Genomic DNA, 19,728 nt, shown 5'->3' with positions numbered 1-19,728 from the left:
GATTGCACCAGAATTTTGGTTGACAAGTCTCACCATAAATATTAAGTTTTAAATGCATGATTTTAGGAGAGAAAATATCTTGTCAATTAATTTCGTTTCTCTAACATCTAAAATATGTAGTGAGTATTTAATGAATTAAACAGAGAAATGATCGCAAAAAGATGTTCTTTGAATCGAGAAAACACAAAAGTTAAGTATTAAAGTGATTTCATTTTTAGTAGTGTCGATGATTAAAATAAATCGAAAAAGAAATTCTAAAAAATCAATCAACAAAATCAAGAGAATTCTTTCCATTTGTAATAAGGAAACTAATTATTACATGTATTAACTAATATTGTTGCGCAAGTAATGTTAATAGAGGGATTAAATTATTTTTTCCTTTTCAATCAGTATTCAATGTTACTTTCCTTTTATAGGGGATCGATGAATTAAAATAAATTATTTGATTTGATAAAATGACTTTATATTCTAATATATCTATAGACTACATAAAATAATAAACCAAAATATTTACTTGAATTGATAAAATGACTTTATATACCATACTTTCGACAATTAGTTACCATAAATAGTTATTAATAATATTATGTAAGTCATTTGGAATCCAAAATATTTATTTGAATTAATAAAATGGATTTATATACCATACTTTCGACAATTAGTTACCATTAATAGTTATTAATAATATTATGTAAGTCATTTGGAAAGTAATCTAAGATTTAGCTTGCATGATAAGCTAAGAAATAGAATATTATTTAATAAATTCTCAATAAATCTTATACTTATAAGGTAATATTATTTTTGGAATATCTTGTTAATAAAGCTAAAGGAGAACATCTCGTGAATAGATTGTACCAGAATTTTGGTTGACAAGTCTCACCATAAATATTAAGTTTTAAATGCATGATTTTAGGAGAGAAAATATCTTGTCAATTAATTTCGTTTCTCTAACATCTAAAATATTTAGTGAGTATTTAATGAATTAAACAGAGAAATGATCGCAAAAAGATGTTCTTTGAATCGAGAAAACACAAAAGTTAAGTATTAAAGTGATTTCATTTTTAGTAGTGTCGATGATTAAAATAAATCGAAAAAGAAATTCTAAAAAATCAATCAACAAAATCAAGAGAAATTTTTCCATTTGTAATAAGGAAACTAATTATTACATGTATTAACTAATATTGTTGCGCAAGTAATGTTAATAGAGCGATTAAATTATTTTTTCCTTTTCAATCAGTATTCAATGTTACTTTCCTTTTATAGGGGATCGATGAATTAAAATAAATTATTTGATTTGATAAAATGACTTTATATTCTAATATATCTATAAACTACATAAAATAATAAACCAAAATATTTACTTGAATTGATAAAATGACTTTATATACCATACTTTCGACAATTAGTTACCATAAATAGTTATTAATAATATTATGTAAGTCATTTGGAATCCAAAATATTTATTTGAATTAATAAAATGGATTTATATACCATACTTTCGACAATTAGTTACCATAAATAGTTATTAATAATATTATGTAAGTCATTTGGAAAGTGATGTTAATTGGTCATTAAATTATGTTTTCCCTTGCAATTAGTATTCAATGGTACTTTCCTATTATAGTGGGATCGATGAATTAAATGATATATCGAAATTACAAAATAAGGTAAGTATTTAGAGGGCTTTCCTTTTTAGTAGTGTCGATGGAAAATATAAATCAAAAAGAAATTCAAAAAAATATTTAACAATAAACAAATATTCAATATAAAGTAAATTTAATTTTATTAATAATTTATAACATTCTGTAAATTATTTTAAAATTATGATAAATTTATTCTTTAAACAACGATAAATAATTTAAAAATAATATTAATAAACATGTTTGAATTTTTTAATATTTAAAATATTCAAAAATACCTTCTTCACTGACTGAAAGTTATATTTTTAAATATAAGAAACTTGAGAAATGAAAATTTTAATTTTTTTTTTCAAAATCTAAATATCCGAACCAGATCCGAAATAACCTAATCCGAACTAAAAATACCCGAATCCGACCCGAAGTACAGAAATACCCGAACGGGTTCTACACTTCTATACCGAAATACCCGAAAATCTGAAATACCCGACCCGAACCCGAACGGTTACCCAAGGCTAAACTAAATCGATAATTATTATCCTCTAGCTATATATGGGCTTAACGAAATCGACAATAGTTTTGGGCTTGTCTACATAAGTGATTGATTAAAATAAATGAAAAAGAAAAATTCAAAAAAACCAGCCAATAGAATTATAACGTTTTTCCTGAGAAGCTCTATATGAGTGCCACCTCAGCAGAAATCACTAAAGTGACTTCTCTTTTAATGTATAGGAGGATATTTTTACGAAGTGATTTTTTCGCTTCTCACGTTAAAGGTTAAAGCGTTTTAAATCTTTACTACCATTAATGAATCATTAGATTAGATTTGTTAATATATAATTACCCATATATGAAAAATGAATTTCATTGATTTGATAATCATCATTATATAAAAAAGATTCTATATTATGTTGTCAAAAAATATTTTACGTCATAATATTTTAAAAATAAATAAAAATCAATGTATATAATTTTATGTATATCAATGTTTCAAGTTTATTTCACATAATAAAATATATTTTATTAAAATATAAAATTTTATTGTATATACAATTTTCAATATTTAATTAATGATAAATATTTCCAAAGAATTACAATAACATATTTAACTGGTTTTTGAATTGATAATATATCTGTTTATAATTTTTGTAAAATTATTATGTCCGCAAGTGCGGACAAAACACCTAATATATATAATTACCCATAAATTTAAAATGAATTTCATTAATTTGATAATCATCATTACCTAAAAAGATTCTATATTATATTATCCAAAAATATTTTAAAATATTTTAAAAAATAAATATAAATCCTTGTATGAATGTTTTCAAGTTTAATTTACGTAATAAAATATATTTTATTAAAATAAATAAATATCGTGTATAAAAATTTAATATTTTATTAATTATAAAATATTTCAAAATCAGGAAAATAATTTATTCTAATAGTTTTTAATTGATAATATATCTATTTACAATTTTTGGAAAATTATTAAGCCCGCTAGTGCGGATAAAACACCTAGTACACAATTAAACACTGCACATTAGTATAAATCATTATATTAGAAGTCTAGTTTACTAATTTTTGGAATGTAGAAGATATATGGGAAAGTTTACTGATGTGGAGAAAATTATTGAAATACCGAAAATAGAGCCAAAGAGTTTAATAAGATCCAAACTGAAAATGATGAATTTACTTGTTTATGGTTTAATAATCGGTCCTCTCTTTGGCAGATTGTATGACATAACGGGAACAAAATAATAATATAAATCTTGGAATAGCAGCTCGTAAAGTGTGGCAACAATAGTTTGCTACCACAAACCAACACATCGGCTCAACATCTTAAACCTAATCGAGGATGAAACAGATAGAATAAGAAGAGAACAATGCAGTTGATACACACCTATGGAGATCGGTCGAGAGTAAATAGAAAAAAATTACTACAAAAGGATTCGCATAACAAAGGAACAAATGAGTGGAAGAAGTGCACATAATTTAAAGCTGCAATGCCTAAATATTTTTTTTTAGAACACAACTTTCTTCATTAGAAATTTTAAGCTTTGTGATTACAAAAACAAGAGGAGTTATCAATCCTCTTGGACCAAGAACATAAACTGAAATAATGACGTGAATTCGAGCTAAAGCTTAGATGCATCGATGGAGTCTTTCGCGACAAAATCACACAGCTAAAACATAATCACCTAAAGATGTGGTCATGACCACCAGTTAAAGCTCTTATTGGGCCCTTGGACAAATTTTTTTTAATGAATTATAGATATATAAAAAAATTAAGAAGCCCCTATTAGAAAAAAAAAACAAAAATTAGGGTTTTTTTGTCATTAAATTTATTTGATTGTAAAGTGGACCTCAGACGAGTGTACTGTTCGCCCTTACCCTTGAGCCGGCGCTGGATGTGGTGCAGGATGTCAGTCCTCATCTACAAGAAGAACAAAGGTATTCTCAACTGCATTTTTAGATCCCATAGAGACTGCTACGCAAGATAGATAAAATAGTGAGTAAACTGAAACAAGAGTTTAGTATTGATACCGAGAGAATATCTTCTTTCATAAAAATTATAAATGGTGGTGATAAACTCTTCTCAATAGAAGAGGATGATGAAATCTAACCCGGTGAATCCATTTGTATATTCTTCTCAAAAGAGAAACAAGACTTCCCATTAAATATGGATTAAAGACTTCGTTGAACTTACCAAAAATCTATAATAGCCTAGCGAATCAAAACGAAAATCCAACTAAAATTTTAAATTTCTTTTTTGTAGCAGTGGGTTTTGAAATCCTAATTAGTGGGCTTGACTTCAAAGCACATAATGGGCCCAGCTCTAAATAGTGAAAAAGTTTGTTTGTCGCTCACGGGATTTTTGGTTCACTGTGTTGTGCTAAAATTCGGTCTTTTTTACAAGTTAGGAAGATTTATGACAAGATGTTGGTTCATGGGTCTTTTTTACAAGTTAGGAAGATTTATGACAAGTTAGGAAGGTTTTTGGTTCACCTGATTTTCCGCTTGGCTCCCATTTACTTCTGAAGACAAGTCCAATAAGTATGACTCCCGGTGTTTTTGGGACTAGCCAGATGGCGCCACAAAGGGTTTGTAAGGGCAAGTGCAATTGGATGCTCTTTGTGCTTTGTGTTTCTTCCTACCGGTGGTGGGACTGACACTTGAACTCCAATGACTAGGTTTGACGAAGCTGCGTGGGAATGAGTCCAATCATTTCGAGTAGCGTTGCAGGCAAGCCAATATATATCTACCAAAATGTGGTCTTATGGTTTATCAGATGTTTCTTTCTCAACCCAGCTTGCTCTTTGCTATAACAAGTGTCAGTGTCGCACTGTCGCTAGATCATTAGGAGTTGTTTTTTCTGTCTCATCTCCATTGTTGCATTGGATTTAAATTTCAGCTGTTGCTAGTTCTTTATGTATCTTTTGTCACAAAGAAAATTTGGTATAAAACTTAATATTTACACCTAAAAAACATTTATGCTTGTTTAAATTGATCTACATCATCTTGGGATCGACTCATTCTACTCTTCCAATACTAGTTTTTATCAACTTACAACTTCATATTTCGTTAATATTTCAACTTACTCTACGTCACATATGTCACAAGCACATTGGTAGAAGACATAGTAAAAGAACTCTGGCGCATGTGCACCTCATTAAACTCATCATCAAGAATACAAGTAATCTCCTCAACTCAATTTGATCAATAGTATACCAAGTAGGGGTGTTCAATCCGGATATCGGTTCGGTTTCGGTTTGGTTTTTTTCGGTTTTCGGTATTTCGGTTAGTAAAATATAACTACCATTCTAAATCCATATTTACATCGGTTCGGTTCGGTTTATATACCGTCGGTTTTCGGTTTATTCGGTTTTATACCAAAAAACATAATTATTTTGTTTGAGATCATATTATATAAATTTTAGAGTCATATTGTGAATACAATCATTTATTAAAAATATATTACATGTTCAAATAGATGAACAAAAAAATAAAAATGCTTCTACCATCAAATAAAATAATCAATTCTATAACTAAAATCAAAGCTTGAAATTTTGAAAATAAAAATATGAAACAAAACAGAAACATAAAAGAAAAGTTTTTCCACTCTTCCATATTTAGTGTTCATTAAAGTCATGTTTTTTCAATTGAAAATTTTCCATTAATTATTGTCCATCAAATTTATAATCTTCATATTAATTAAGTGAAGACTAAAATAAATCAAAAAGATCAAAAAAAAAACTTAGAAAATAAGATGTATGAATTGCGATTTATTGTTATTTAGTTATAGTTCAAGTGTTTTATAAATTAAAGTTTTTTATTACTATAAAATTATGGTAATAGTTATTAACACAAATTTAACTTATGTAACAAATAGATTTTCATGTATTGTTTTAAAATAGATACATATTTACATGTTTCTACTTTTAATCGGTTTTGTTCGGTTTATTCAGTTTAATCGGTTATATACCAAACCATATCCAAATCCTACGGTTTTTATAAAATTATATCCATTCGATTTATATGGTATATACCAAAACCAAACCATATTGTCTATTTCGGTTCGGTACGGTTCGGTTTTACCATATTGAACAGCCCTAATACCAAGCAATTGAATAACGTCCACATATGTGGTTTTACTTGAAAACTACTAAAACGCCAAGATAGCCTTTTTCACTCAAAACGCTCAAGTTTCTTATTCTTTTAAACATTCATATAAACTAGTATTTTAAAACAGTTTTATGTTTGAATATAGTTTAATATTCATTCAAAACTGTAATGCTAGTTCAAATTTTGTATTTTAGATAACTGATATTGTTTGTTTGCATTGCCGTTACATAGCATGATTAGGTTGATGATTTTCTCAAAGTTAAATACTAAAATAAATCATTAAATATTGTAAAAATAAAAATCATACATAATTAGAGGAAATAGCCATTAAAATCCTAAATTTTAAAATTAAAGCCAAAAAACCTCCAACTCATGTTTGAGCCAAAATAGTTCTCAATTTTTAGATATTTGCCGTTTTAAATTTCATTTTTTGTTGACTCGGCCATTTAAAAAACTCGAATAAGTCAAGACTTAAACTCGAGTAACATTCCTTATACCCAATACAACGCCATTTTTTGAAAAAAACATTTCATTTAAGAAAAATTCCAAATCGAGTTTATCTTCCTCACTCGAAACATAATTTCAAATCGAGTTTAACCTAAGCAAACTAAAAACATTAACAATAAATTATATTAAATAATAATTTAATACATGAGTATATACTGCATTTAACAAATATGGGATATATAAATAAAAATTATTAAAATAAAGAAGACATAAAATTTCAAAGAGAAAAATTGAAAATATATTGTAAGCAAAACACTTCATTTATAATGTCATGCATAACATCATACAATCAATTAATGGTAACAAAATTATATTTATGTTTCAACTAAAATGGTAGATAGAATGACAACTAGATGCTTAATTACTTATGAATTTTCATATATATATATTTATATATATATATAATTACTACAGTGAAAATAAATTTAGATAAATCTAATTTTATAAATAAATATAAAATAGAAAATATTGCACAATAAATATTAATATATACATTATAATACAAAATTTTAAAGATTTTATTATAAGATATTCACATAAACTAAAATAGTAATATTTTTAACTTTAAAATAAATCTACTTTACCATATAGATAAATTAACAAAAAAAACAATCATGATCCATATGATAGTAACCAAGAATGACCATAATTAAAATATTACATTATTTATTAGTTTAAAATATTTTAAAAAACTATAGTGAAAATAGATTTTAATTTTGATCCATACTTTCAAAACGCAGAATATTTTGTGGTGAAAAATTGTATTAACAATTTTACAGATGTTTTATTAATTTGAAAGAATTTTTATGTTAAAAAAAATATTTGCATTTAAATCAGTGCTTTTATTTACTGGATCAGCGGTCGAACCGATAAACTCTGTGATCCAATATGTAATCCGGATGTGGTTTTTAAAGTATAATTTACCAAACGATTAGCCAAGTATCTAAAACCAAATATTTTGCCATTGGATTGAATGAAATGTCATTTACATATCTAAAGCTTGGGTCAAGTTGAGTTATCTTCGGCCATTGGTTTGAATGCAAACGACGATGGTAAAAGATAAATGCGTATTGGAATCAGAAACAGTAAAGTGGATGCATATTATGTTTTTTTCCGGAGCTAAGAGGTCATCTATTCTTTGTTTGTGTTTTTATTGCAGGACTATGGGGTCACCTAACCCTCAGCCATTTTAAATCTATTACAACGTCATGTGATCAACTCATTCAATCTCTCCACAACCATAACCAGTTTTTTTTTATCAACCCACTACATTCATGATTCATATTCTGTTAGTATTCTAATTAACTCTGTATCAGATATGGCATGGGCTCAGTGGTAGAATCAAAATCCTCGGGCACCTTTGCCCCTTGCCAAACGCAACGATAAGAATACAAGTAATCGCCTCACATTAAGTTGATCAATGGGCGACCAAGCAAATGAATCAAGCCTATGGTTGCAGTTTAACGTCAAACTACTTAAAAGCCAAGACAACACCTCACTAGAAACGCTTTCTTTCTTATCTTCTTTTAAGAGTCCATTTAGTAGTATTGTAAAACCGTTTTTTTTTGTTTGAATATAATTTAATTCCACTTCGAAAAAGTTATAACGCTAATTTGAATTTTGGATTGTAGTTGACGAAATGTTTAAATTTGCATTGCCGTTACATATAATAATTGGGTTCGTGAGTTTATGTAAAGACAAGTTAACTTTTCTACCAAAAAAAATGTAAAGTTAATTTTCTTAAAAAATCATAAATATTGTATAAAAAACAATTTTCTAAACTTAAATGAATTTGAGATTTTATAAACTAAAAAGGCATTTCTAGTTTCTTATAAAGATTTAGTTTTCATTCTTAGGATAGTGAGGACAAGTACACATATCTCTAAGACAATTACAATTCATATTTTCATTATACATTTTCTTTAGAAGTGTCTGTTTACATAGATTTCTCCTCTTTATCATTCAGACGACAAGGTTTAAGAAAAAAAATCGACATTGATTCGTAATAAAACTCATATATTCAAATGATTGGAAATTGGAAACTAATATTCGAAAAAACGATAGGCAATAACAAAAGATAAGAATGTTAAAAAAAAAAGTGCACTACAAAAAATTCTCTTCATTGATCTATAACATTTTTTTTTCCTTTTTTTGTCCAACAATCTGTAAGATACTTAGGAGGTGTTTCTATTTACCAAATACTCAATCCAATAACACTAGATTTAGGTGTGAATTTAAATTCCACTCAATTCTATTAAATTACCCAATTCAATAACACCACCTTAGATTTCAATGTTCACTAGAAAATAAATCAGCCAAACACACAATGCACTACATTATCTATTATTTTTCTTCATGGTCAGCTTTTTCTTAGAAAACATGTAACAAGAAATATTAAAATATATATAACATGATTAAAAAGTTGAAAAAGAAAACAATATACAATATACATAGATGTGGTAAAGCGTGGGGGAATATATAGAGAATTAATGTTGGAACAAGTCAAAAAACTTTGTCAGAGAACTGAAACTGTTCTGAAGAGAGCAACCATGAAAGATGTGTGTGCGTGTGTGGCTTTTCTTCCTCTTCTTCTTCTCTCTCCTCAGGTTTCCATTTTTAGATATAGCCATCACCGAATAATACCACAACAAAACATATATGTATGTATTCATGTGTCTGTCTATGTATATTATGGTTTATGTACATGGTTTTAAGGAAAACAACTTGAAGAAGACTCGGATGGAATTCCCTAAATACCCTTGTGACGTCTCCCATTGCAGAGTACCATTTAATGGGCTTGGAGACAACAATGCATCATCATTAAGAGAGCTCTGTAATAAAAGAAAGATGATGCATCAAGAGAACAAGAAGAAGCAACTGTCTAAGGTTTGTACTAGAGGTCATTGGAAACCTTCTGAGGATTTCAAGCTCAAAGAGCTTGTGGGTGTGTTTGGTCCTAAGAAGTGGAACCACATTGCAAGGAAGATGCAAGGAAGAACAGGTAAACAAAAACCAGTTACATTCCTCTTCTCTCTTGTATACTCTTCAGGTTTCTGAAAGTTAAAACCTTCCTCTCTTTTTTTTCTTTGAACTGTGTGTATGAAGGAAAGAGTTGCAGACTGAGGTGGTTTAACCAGCTGGATCCAAGGATTATCAAGAGTGCCTTCAGTGAAGAGGAAGAAGAGAAGCTACTTGCAGTTCATAGAACATTTGGTAACAAATGGTCTTTGATTGCTAAGCTATTCCCTGGAAGAACAGACAATGCAGTGAAGAATCACTGGCACATTCTCATGGCAAGAAAGTTGAGGAAACAATCAATTTCTTACTCAAAGTCAAGGAAGAGACAGACTCCTTCTCCAGATGAAATCACTCCCCTGCATCTACTACCATCCTTCAACCTGTTTCCTGGTTTGTGTCTCCTAACAAATTTCTGATAATCTCATGCATTTCTTTATATCTTCAATAGTGAAGATTTTTATCTCTGTTGATTGTGTGGATTTAGTTGTTGTGATGCATAAAATTCATGGGTTTGATTATGTGGTTTACAGGAAGTGTAGGTGATGAAAGTACAGAGTTCAATAACTACAGCTGGAAGATGCCAAAAGAGGAAAGTGCTAACCTCAGAGATCAGTTTCTACTAGAAGAGTATTGTTCTATGCGCATGTCAATGCAGTACTTGGGCCATCATCATCATCATCAACATGGCTTCTCTACCTTCCCTGCAGATTCCGTGGAACTACTTACACGGTATCTCTCCAACTCTCAACCATCATCATCACCACCAACCTCAGCACTGTCAACATCAGGAGCAGAAAATACAATGACCACTACACCCCCAAGGTTTATAGACTTTCTCGGGGTTGGAGCTTCTTGAAGAAACTCATTAAGAGCTTTCTAATTGTAACCTTAATCGATGTGATTATGACTCTAAGAAGCACTAAACATAACAAGGTTGCATTTGTATAAGCAGTGAAAGACAATCTATTTTTCGTGTTTTAATCACAAGTCCACATTTATCCACACCCAAAAACTTGAATCTCAAACAGAAAGCTAAAGGATCAAGAGTATTAAAACACTTAAACAGCTTGAGCAATACTCTCATTCTGAGTTGTTTTTGCCAACGTTTCTTTGAGCTCATCCAGTGTGAGAAGTCTAGTGGTTTCTAAGTGCTCTCTGCAAGAATCATCGATCTCATCGAAGCTAAGTTCCTTCAACATGAATTGTGTTCCCACAGCCTTTATGGTTTTCTCTATAAACCCAGCTCTTTCAATATAGTCCTTCATTCTACATACAAAATCTGTGTGGTCTCTTTCCTGAAATACTCAGAACGAAGTAGGACTTTGATCAATAACTTAATTATTTTGAGTGAAAAGAAAATAGGAATCTTCTTACAAGCCGGTACTGAGGCACTCTTGAAGGAAGCTTAAGGTAAGCCATGTTACTCTCACTATAGTCCCATAGAAAGGACGTATGATGAATCCATCTATTCCTCGTTATCGACTGAGCATTCCCACCAAACTTACGATCACCAAAAACATAATCTGAAAATCAGAAAAAGTTTCAATGTGTCAACATAAAAAAAACACAACAAAAACTAAAGAAACATTCATCAGTCTCCAGCATACAAACCGTTCTCACGTAGCTGAAAATCACCAATACCGTTAAACACTTGACTATACAAGGAACCACTCCAAGCCATGACAGAACGTGGATAAGGCTGGACATCTGGAACATCATTTCTATTGCAAATCAAACTGACAAAAAGAGTGTTCTCGTCAACGATCACAGTTCCTCCTCCAGTAAACCGCTTAATCACCGGTACTTGATCTCTTATAACGGGTTCAAGCTCAACAAGTTCACAAGGCTTCCTGTGTAAAAAAGATCAAAACTTTCACATTCTCAAAAGTCATATCTTTAGCAATAGCTGTGAACTACAATGTGAGATTCTAACCAAAGCATACTACTGTGTAAAGATTTTAGGACAAGAAGCTTTGGTTACCCAGACAAACCCATGACGATGTTAGGGAGATTGGTTCCATCGTTAACGATACACCAATTAGCAGAGGAAGATCGAAGAAGCCTTTCTTCTAGAAGCAGCTGCTGCAGAATCGGTGTTCCTCTAAGCTTAACGACATTCATCAATGGAAGCCCTACTCTCTTCACACTCATCCTTTGAAGTGAAGAAGATCAAAGATCGAGAATCTTTGAAGATTTTCCAAATAAATGCGTTTGATCTTCTTACAAATCTTTCCATACCGGAATCTCATTTCCGGTCTAACCAAATCGTAAAGTTTAAACCGAAATTAAACCGGAAATCTTATAGTGAAACAGAGCTTATTCTTCTTGTCTGTGCTCGAACAAGGACTGGTAAAGTGGAAACAGAACAGGCTTGCGTCTTTATTATCCAGACCAGTTGAAGCTCTTCCACGGCTTAATCAGCTTAACGATCTTTTGAAAGAATGAGCTCAATGAAGTTATCTGAGGACTGGAGAATCGATGCACGCTCGTTTGATCTCAGTTTCTATATGAAATGCGGGAAAACTGTTCGTGCAGGCAAGTTGTTCGATTAAATGTCTGAGAGAAATGTGGTTTCTTGGTGTGGATTATAGCCGAATGTGTAAGGCTTGGTCTCAAATGTGATGTTGATACAAGTGGTGCACTCATCAACATGTATGGCAAATGTGGTTATAGGAACCATGTAATGGTTGGCAATGCGCTGGTTCATATGCACGCTAAACGCGGTAGCTTGGAGGATGCGTGGAAAGCGTCTCAGGCATGATATTTAGAGACATAGTTACTTGGAATAATATGATAAGTGGATTCTCACATCATGGATTAGGGAAGGAAGCGCATAAGTAGGACATTCTTATCTAATATTCATTCCAAGTCCAAAAGAGTGGGACATTGTGGCGAGAGTTCATTCTTTTATGAAGACGAGGCTTGTTAAGGAGTCTGGAGTAAGCTGGATACGTATACTAAACCAAACAACAAGTGTTTCTTTCATAAGACAATCAACATGCCGAGATTGTGCTGATTTACAAGCGAAGGTGAAGTAAGTCTTGTCAAAGATCAGGCCATTACGGTTAGACGACGAGCAGAGAGAGAATAATCAAAGCTAGGTGTGGCATATGGTCTTATGAAAACGCCAGAGTGACTAAAACCGCGAGGATATCTGGTGACTGACACTAATCAAGCTTATCTCGAAGTTCTCAAATCAATTCCAACCGGTTCCATCTTTTTATGGTCAGTGGTATTTTTATTGGTGAAGATTTAAACCTAAACTTCTTTAGTTATTGTTTTCTAGGTGTCAATAGTGTGAACTAGTTCAATTTTCTTTCTGTGATTACTGGTGAGGCTTTTGTTTGTTACAGATTATTCATGTCATTGTCTGTGGCAATGATTCCTCATCTCATTGTTTTTGTGCTCTATATGAGCTTTTGATATTAAACTTCAATAATTTTTACAAGAAGGTGATGAGAAAACCATATTAACAGACGTTATCTTAAAGCAAGAAGTTGAAAAAAAAAAAGGTGTGCAGAAGTTGATAGATTATTACTTAAGAAACTATGACTTCAGCAGAAGTTATTCTCCATGAATTTCACAAATCCATAGAAATCGATTCTTCCATCTTTGTTTCCGTCGAACGATCTGATCATTCTCCTGCAGTTCTCAAGGTTAGATCCTTGCTCTAACCCAAGGACTGTCAAAACTCTCTTCAAATCTATTGGATCAAGAAACCCATCTCTGTTTTCATCAAAGACATCAAAAGCCTGCTTCACTTCCTCCAAGCTCGGCTCTTTCTCTTCAAACAGCTTCGAAAGCTCCTCCGAACTGTAACGTTTCTGAAGTCCCTCGCTTTCTGAGTCGGTGAGAAGTCCTAAGCTTCTCATCACCATCTCTGCATCTTCTCTGAAAAGACCATCATCATGTTTGACGGAGCTCTGGACCTCGAGATCTTTGTTCTTCTTCTCGGAAACACATTGCTGGTGTGCAAGAAGAGGACAAGATCTGGAGAAAAAGATCTGAGCGAGAGAAACCCATTTTAAAAAACTGATGAGGAAAAAATCGATCAGACCAAACAAAGGGAAACAAGAAGAAGAAGAAGAGTGTTTGCATTCGGACAAGGAACTCTTCTCCATGGTTATAAGACAATATAAGTGGCTTCCAGTCATGTTAGATTTAGACTATACTTAGAAAATGAATGAAATAAATGTTTTGGATGAGATGTGGGAGATATGAGGTTTCATAAGGTTTATATATATATACATGATGAATAAGTCAATTTGGACAGAGCTTTGGTGGAGAGGCAAAAGTGAGGAAGTTGCAGTTGGAATAAGAGGTGGGGAAGGAAAGGGAAAGAGGAAACTTACATAGAAACTTAAGTCTAAGAAAAGAATAAGTAAGTTGAGAGGAAATTTCTTCTGTACCATTTTTTTGGACTTATTTGAAGGAAAGTTTGGTCAGTTTACTACTCATTTTATAGTCATGTGTACCAACTAATTGAAACCATATTTTAAAAGTATGATTGTAAATACTTAAATACTAGAGTTTATCCCGCACATCGTGCGGGTATATTTTTATCTTATAAATATTTAATTTTGATATTATTATATAAATTTAAATATACAATTTATATCTTAGTGTTATGTATTTTATAACTCTTTAATTTTATTGTTTAGGTTTCTTATTACTTTATTAATATAAGGATTTGTTTTATACATTTTACCTTTTTTATTACGTTTTTGAGTTTTCATAATTTGAAATAATCAAATAAAAAATATTCTTCAACATATGATTTTTGAAAATATATAGCTGTAGAAATAAATTTTTAACATATGTTAATAACTTCATTTGTATAAAAAAAAGTTGACATGATTAATAAATTTGAACCCGTTTTAGTGGTAGATGATAATTTTTTTAAATAAAAAAATTATATTATTTAATTACAAAATTAATTAATACAATATTTAATAAAAATTATTTAAAAATTTAGTAGGATTTTTTTAGATTTTTCTCAACAGATTTTGTTATAACTGAAAATAAAATTCAAATCTATAGTTAAAATTAATATATTATTAATATTCCTATTAATTATTATGTCATATCTCTATTATTAAAAGAGAAGTACCCATAAAAAATAACCCTAAAAGTTACACAATATTTACATTCAAATGCCATTGAGAATTAAATTAATCTTACATTAAAAATGATTGTCTTTTCCACATATTAATTGTTTTCCTAAAATAACTCAAACAAACTACAAAAGAAAGAAACATATTATTAATAACTCAAACAATTACATATTATTAAATAAAGGAACAAGCATAAATAATTCCCCTGCAAGATCAACACTGTAACATTCCTTATTATATGAGTCCCATCCTCTTTTTTTGTCATCATATGAGTCCCATCCTTAGCTTACGTAACCTGCACGAACATCAAATTATATAAGCTTTATAAGAAATTAAACTAAGAAAAACTAACAATGATTTTCATATGAGTTTGAACAATTTCAATTCACTTTATTTCACGGTGGTGTATGTAGCTTATTTGTAACCACCTTATTATATTGAAATATTCCACTGACTTCTATATGTCCAAATAATTAATAATCATTATTATTAATTAAAATCTAATATTTTTGAATTGAAAATCTTTTTCCCTCCCCCAACAATCTTCTACTTAGATTTCGGAAAAAAAATAGAAACATTTGCGGAATCTACTAATTTGTTTCTAAACAAGATTTCCCCTTCAATTTCGGAACAAAGAAGATATATATAAAATTTGATCCATAACTACTAAACAATAAACACAATATTCGAATTTCACCAATATAATCTTACTCTCTCCTATTTTGTTAGTTTCACAATAACACACAATAAACAAAGTATTCTACATATTAATGCAAACAAGAGATGCCTTGCGAGGGTGGTTAAGATATTTCCTCAACTTTAGGGTTTTGTATTGCGTTAAAAAAATTGACCCACACACTTGCGGAACAAGCACAAGATCTTATCATTTCCTATTTCAAATCATAACCATTAAGATTTTACCATAATTTCAAAAACAATAAACAGAATCAACAAAATATTCTTTTCATTTATTTTGCCTAATATGTCTTGCAAAATAAGCAAAGATATTTATTCTCAACTAGGGTATTGTCCCTCTACTATATATTCTACCCGAGTACAAACCCATTCTACACATTCTTTTACCATTTACGCTGATGAAACATTACAAATGGTTTTAGCTGATGAAACTGTTAGTTCTATAATATTTGTATTTTTTTTTTGAATTTTATAAAGTAGACTTTGAGCAAAATCATCTTTTCCTATTTTTGAATGTTTTTTTGTAACTTAGTTTCATTATTATTTTTGGTTTGTCTAAATAATGTATTTGTTTTCAAAAATTTCAATAAAATATTTGAACTTTATATTCAACTTTTAAATAAAATATTTATAATTTAATTTAATAAAACCCCAAATATACTTAAACCTCCGATACTTTACTATTTAATTTACCAAATAAACTAAATAAAAATACAATAAAAGAAAAACACAATCTCATAGTTTAAAAATGATGGCTAATCATATTGAACAAGACACACCGAAATCAAACCTGAAAAACATATGAATCTATAACATAATAAGTATAAACAATTAAATTTATCAAATTTTCAAAAGTTAAAAATATATGATTATGAAAAACAAAATCATCCTTTTTTGAACAAGAAGAAAGCCCCCACGTTCTGTCTTGGATGGTATTACCAATATTTCACATTCTTTATCTAATGGAAACGAAGAAACAACAACAAACATACATCGTGATATCAATCAAGAGGATAATGATTTTGTTAAAGGATGATGATTTTATTCATAGCCTTTGAATAAATTAATTTCCGTAAAAGTTATACCTTATTTATCTATTTCATATATCATACTAACTCATAATTCTTTATTTCATCATATTTTAATGGTTTTCAATAGAAATGTGGTCCAAATTAAATTACCTTATCACAGTATGATCAATTTTGTTGCCACCGTGTGATCAAATTATGTTACAGCAATATTTGTATTATGTGATGTATTTTTGTCATTATTTGTATTAAAATTTTGATATATTATATAATGGTGTAAAAAATTTTAATTACATTAAGTAAACAGAAAAAAAACACCCGCCCGGTCGGGCGGGACCAGATCTAGTTATGTGATTAATGAAATGGTCCTAGTAGACTTTTAAATAGTAGATAAAAATGGTACTTCTAGAGAAGATATTATAGGTAACCAAAATTCACGTCTCGTTTCATCGTGTTCCTACCGTGTCGTTCAGTTCGGGTTTTAAGATACTAGTTTTAGACATTATTTTACAAATTATTCTTTGTCTGAAATGAAAAAACGTCTGGAACATTTTTATGCAAGAATGCAAACTATACAAACTCCCTTTTGTGTTCTGAAATTTTCCATATTTCCTTTTGTTATGATAAACAATGTTACAGCATATATGTGTAATGTGTACAACGCCATCCAGCGCATCTACAAAATATTCTTACATATATCAAGAGCAGTAAAGGAATGATCACAATCTGGTAAAAAAGATAAAAACACAAGTAGAAGGATGTTCTAGTCTACATTTTCCACAAAGCTCAAGTAGATGTGACCCTCTTTGAAACTTTATGAGCCCGAGCTGCCAAGACCCTGGTAAAATAGTACACTCCCTCACGCTCTTCATCCGCTACGATCAAAGTGTTTGTAAAAATGATCCTGCAAAAACCATCACATTCAGTAAAGATTGCTAACCATCCGGTTTGTTTCAACAATTTTGCAACGGAAATTAGTGTACAATAGAATTACGGGACAAACAACACATTGTGGAGCACATAATCAGAGTGTAGTTACTGTGAACCACGCTTCGTTGCTCTATATGCATTCCCATTAGGGAATTTATCAGGCGAGGAAACAATGCCAGCGACATCCATCAAGAGAGAGATACAAGTCTTATGTCATGTGTGAAGCGCATCAGCGCATGTGTCAATGATCGCTGAGCTTGCATGAGGTTGAATCAGTTGTGTAATCTGATTTTTTCTACTGTCAGTACAAGTCACAGCATAAGCAGTGTTCCCTTCCACGTCCTCATCCTGTTCCCCGCACTCCACGACCGCCGCGCTGTACCAGCTTGGTCTCAGAATTATTTGGCGGATTCATTCATAAGATTGAAAACAATTAATCTATGAATAATCTATCACTCTCTTAATGGGGAATGAAAAGGACAAAAACGATTTAATATAACAGTTGCAACTAATTTCCTAAGTAAGTTTCCTGGAAATTATATAGTGAGTGGCTTTCTTTTTCACTTGCGTTTTTCCACAAACGTTATTAAATTAACGTCCTACTTCTTGTTCTGATATCATATAAAAATGTTCGTTCATTAAACATTACTATGAAGCTTTCAAACTTCCAAACTTCCAAATTTTGAGGTTTTTGGCTTTTAAACAAACATTCAAACCATCAAATTTGGTTCTGATTATTGAAACTTCAAATTTAAGGTTTTACTATTCAAAACCTAAAAATATTATTTAATTATAACTTTATAAGTTATAATTATGTAACTTACATATACTTCAGGTAATATTAATTTCTATATCACTTTAATCTTTATTATTATATTTCACTTAAATATTTCATATATATATACATATTATTAATGCAAAATATATAAATATATTACAATAAAAATAAAAATTATTAATATAAAATAAAAATATTATGTATATGTAATTTCGTAAATATTTCTCTAGTCGAGACATTTTATTTTAAAAAATTAAAGATTTACTCACTTCGTAAAATTAAAATATTCATCTATGAATCACAAATATTCTGTTTTACATTTTTAGTGTGTATTGATTATTTATTTATAAAAATTTTAGTGCTTCTTTTTATGTTTAATAAAATTGATATAAAATGTAAAATTCAAAAAAAAAAAATTAAAAATGTATTTGACGTTCTTTTTGGAGTATTCACTTAATCACCTTACTTTTATTTTGAGGATCAGTCTCAGATAAGATTCATTGTTAGAAATATTCTTAGTTCTTTTCGACTGAGCTGATTTTTATATTCCGTGAGGGTTGTTTTTGTTTGAAAAAATATTCAGTGAGGGTTGTTTCAAACTGGTATATTTTTATACGTTAGATAATACATAACCTTTATCTCCCAAAAATTACGTTAACTGAGAAAACCAACCCTTTGTTACTGCAGCATAGTACATATCAAAAGACTTTTTTTTTTTTTGTAACTGAAATATCAAAAGACTTTTCTAGAACATTTCTAATGATTAGGTCCGAGACGGATTGAGTATTCAGGTAATTTTCAGATATCGGGATCCTTATCAGATCCATAATTTTACTATCCTTATCCGGATCCGGGATACTCGGATATTCGGATGTCGGATATCCTTCTAAAAATTGTAATATCCAGCGGATATCCAGATCCGGATTTGGATCTTTAAAATTGATAAATAAAAAATATTAATATATATAAAATATTAAAATAATTCAAAAATAAAAAAAATATATATTTTTTTAATTATTTCTATGTATAATATTACAAAATTTACATGAAATTTACATATACTATAATAAGAATAAAAATATATTAAATAAAGTTAGTTTTTATATAAATATATTACTATTTTTTAAATAGTTATTAATAAAACTTACGGATCCGAATATCCGGACTAAAAAATCAAGATATATCCGGCTTTGACGGATCCAACATTTTACTATCCGGATCCGGATTCGTCCCCTCCGGATATCCAGATTTTCGGGGCGGATCCGGATCGAATCTCGGATAAAAATCTCAGGCCTACTAATGATACATCCAAGTGAGAGAAAAACATATAAGAAAATGAATAGAACCTCTCTCAAATAGTACCTCATTTAAAATGAAAATGAGCTTATGAACAT

General features: G+C 30.0%; 3 protein-coding genes and 1 long non-coding RNA gene across 4 annotated transcripts; 1 reads left to right on the top strand and 3 right to left on the bottom strand.

The window, feature by feature from the left end:
- Window positions 1-6,354: 6,354 nt before the first annotated feature.
- On the bottom strand, window positions 6,355-9,289 carry LOC117133580. The gene is made up of 2 exons (XR_004457457.1): window positions 9,052-9,289; window positions 6,355-8,943 (listed from the first exon to the last, which is right to left on the bottom strand). It is a non-coding gene; the product is annotated as an uncharacterized LOC117133580 (long non-coding RNA).
- On the top strand, window positions 9,175-10,767 carry LOC103863908 (transcription factor MYB54). Its single transcript, XM_009141665.3, has 3 exons — window positions 9,175-9,771; window positions 9,876-10,178; window positions 10,319-10,767. The coding sequence occupies exons 1-3, from the start codon at window positions 9,429-9,431 to the stop codon at window positions 10,642-10,644; spliced, it is 972 nt and encodes a 323-aa protein (XP_009139913.1). The 5' UTR covers window positions 9,175-9,428; the 3' UTR covers window positions 10,645-10,767.
- Window positions 10,715-12,913, bottom strand: LOC103863909. The gene is made up of 4 exons (XM_009141666.3): window positions 11,770-12,913; window positions 11,400-11,638; window positions 11,163-11,311; window positions 10,715-11,083 (listed from the first exon to the last, which is right to left on the bottom strand). The coding sequence occupies exons 1-4, from the start codon at window positions 11,937-11,939 to the stop codon at window positions 10,847-10,849; spliced, it is 795 nt and encodes a 264-aa protein (XP_009139914.1). The 5' UTR covers window positions 11,940-12,913; the 3' UTR covers window positions 10,715-10,846.
- Window positions 12,914-13,161: 248 nt separating this feature from the next.
- On the bottom strand, window positions 13,162-14,168 carry LOC103863906 (probable calcium-binding protein CML46). Its single transcript, XM_009141664.3, has one exon. It carries the CDS (start codon window positions 13,940-13,942, stop codon window positions 13,343-13,345), a length of 600 nt encoding a protein of 199 aa, XP_009139912.1. The 5' UTR covers window positions 13,943-14,168; the 3' UTR covers window positions 13,162-13,342.
- Between the last annotated feature and the right edge of the window lie 5,560 nt (window positions 14,169-19,728).

Source organism: Brassica rapa, chromosome A04 (assembly GCF_000309985.2).
Source record: "Brassica rapa cultivar Chiifu-401-42 chromosome A04, CAAS_Brap_v3.01, whole genome shotgun sequence".
NCBI classification, from domain to species: Eukaryota; Viridiplantae; Streptophyta; class Magnoliopsida; order Brassicales; family Brassicaceae; genus Brassica; species Brassica rapa.
Note: the sequence above shows the minus strand (reverse complement) of the source record. Positions and strands in the feature narration are given on the sequence as shown.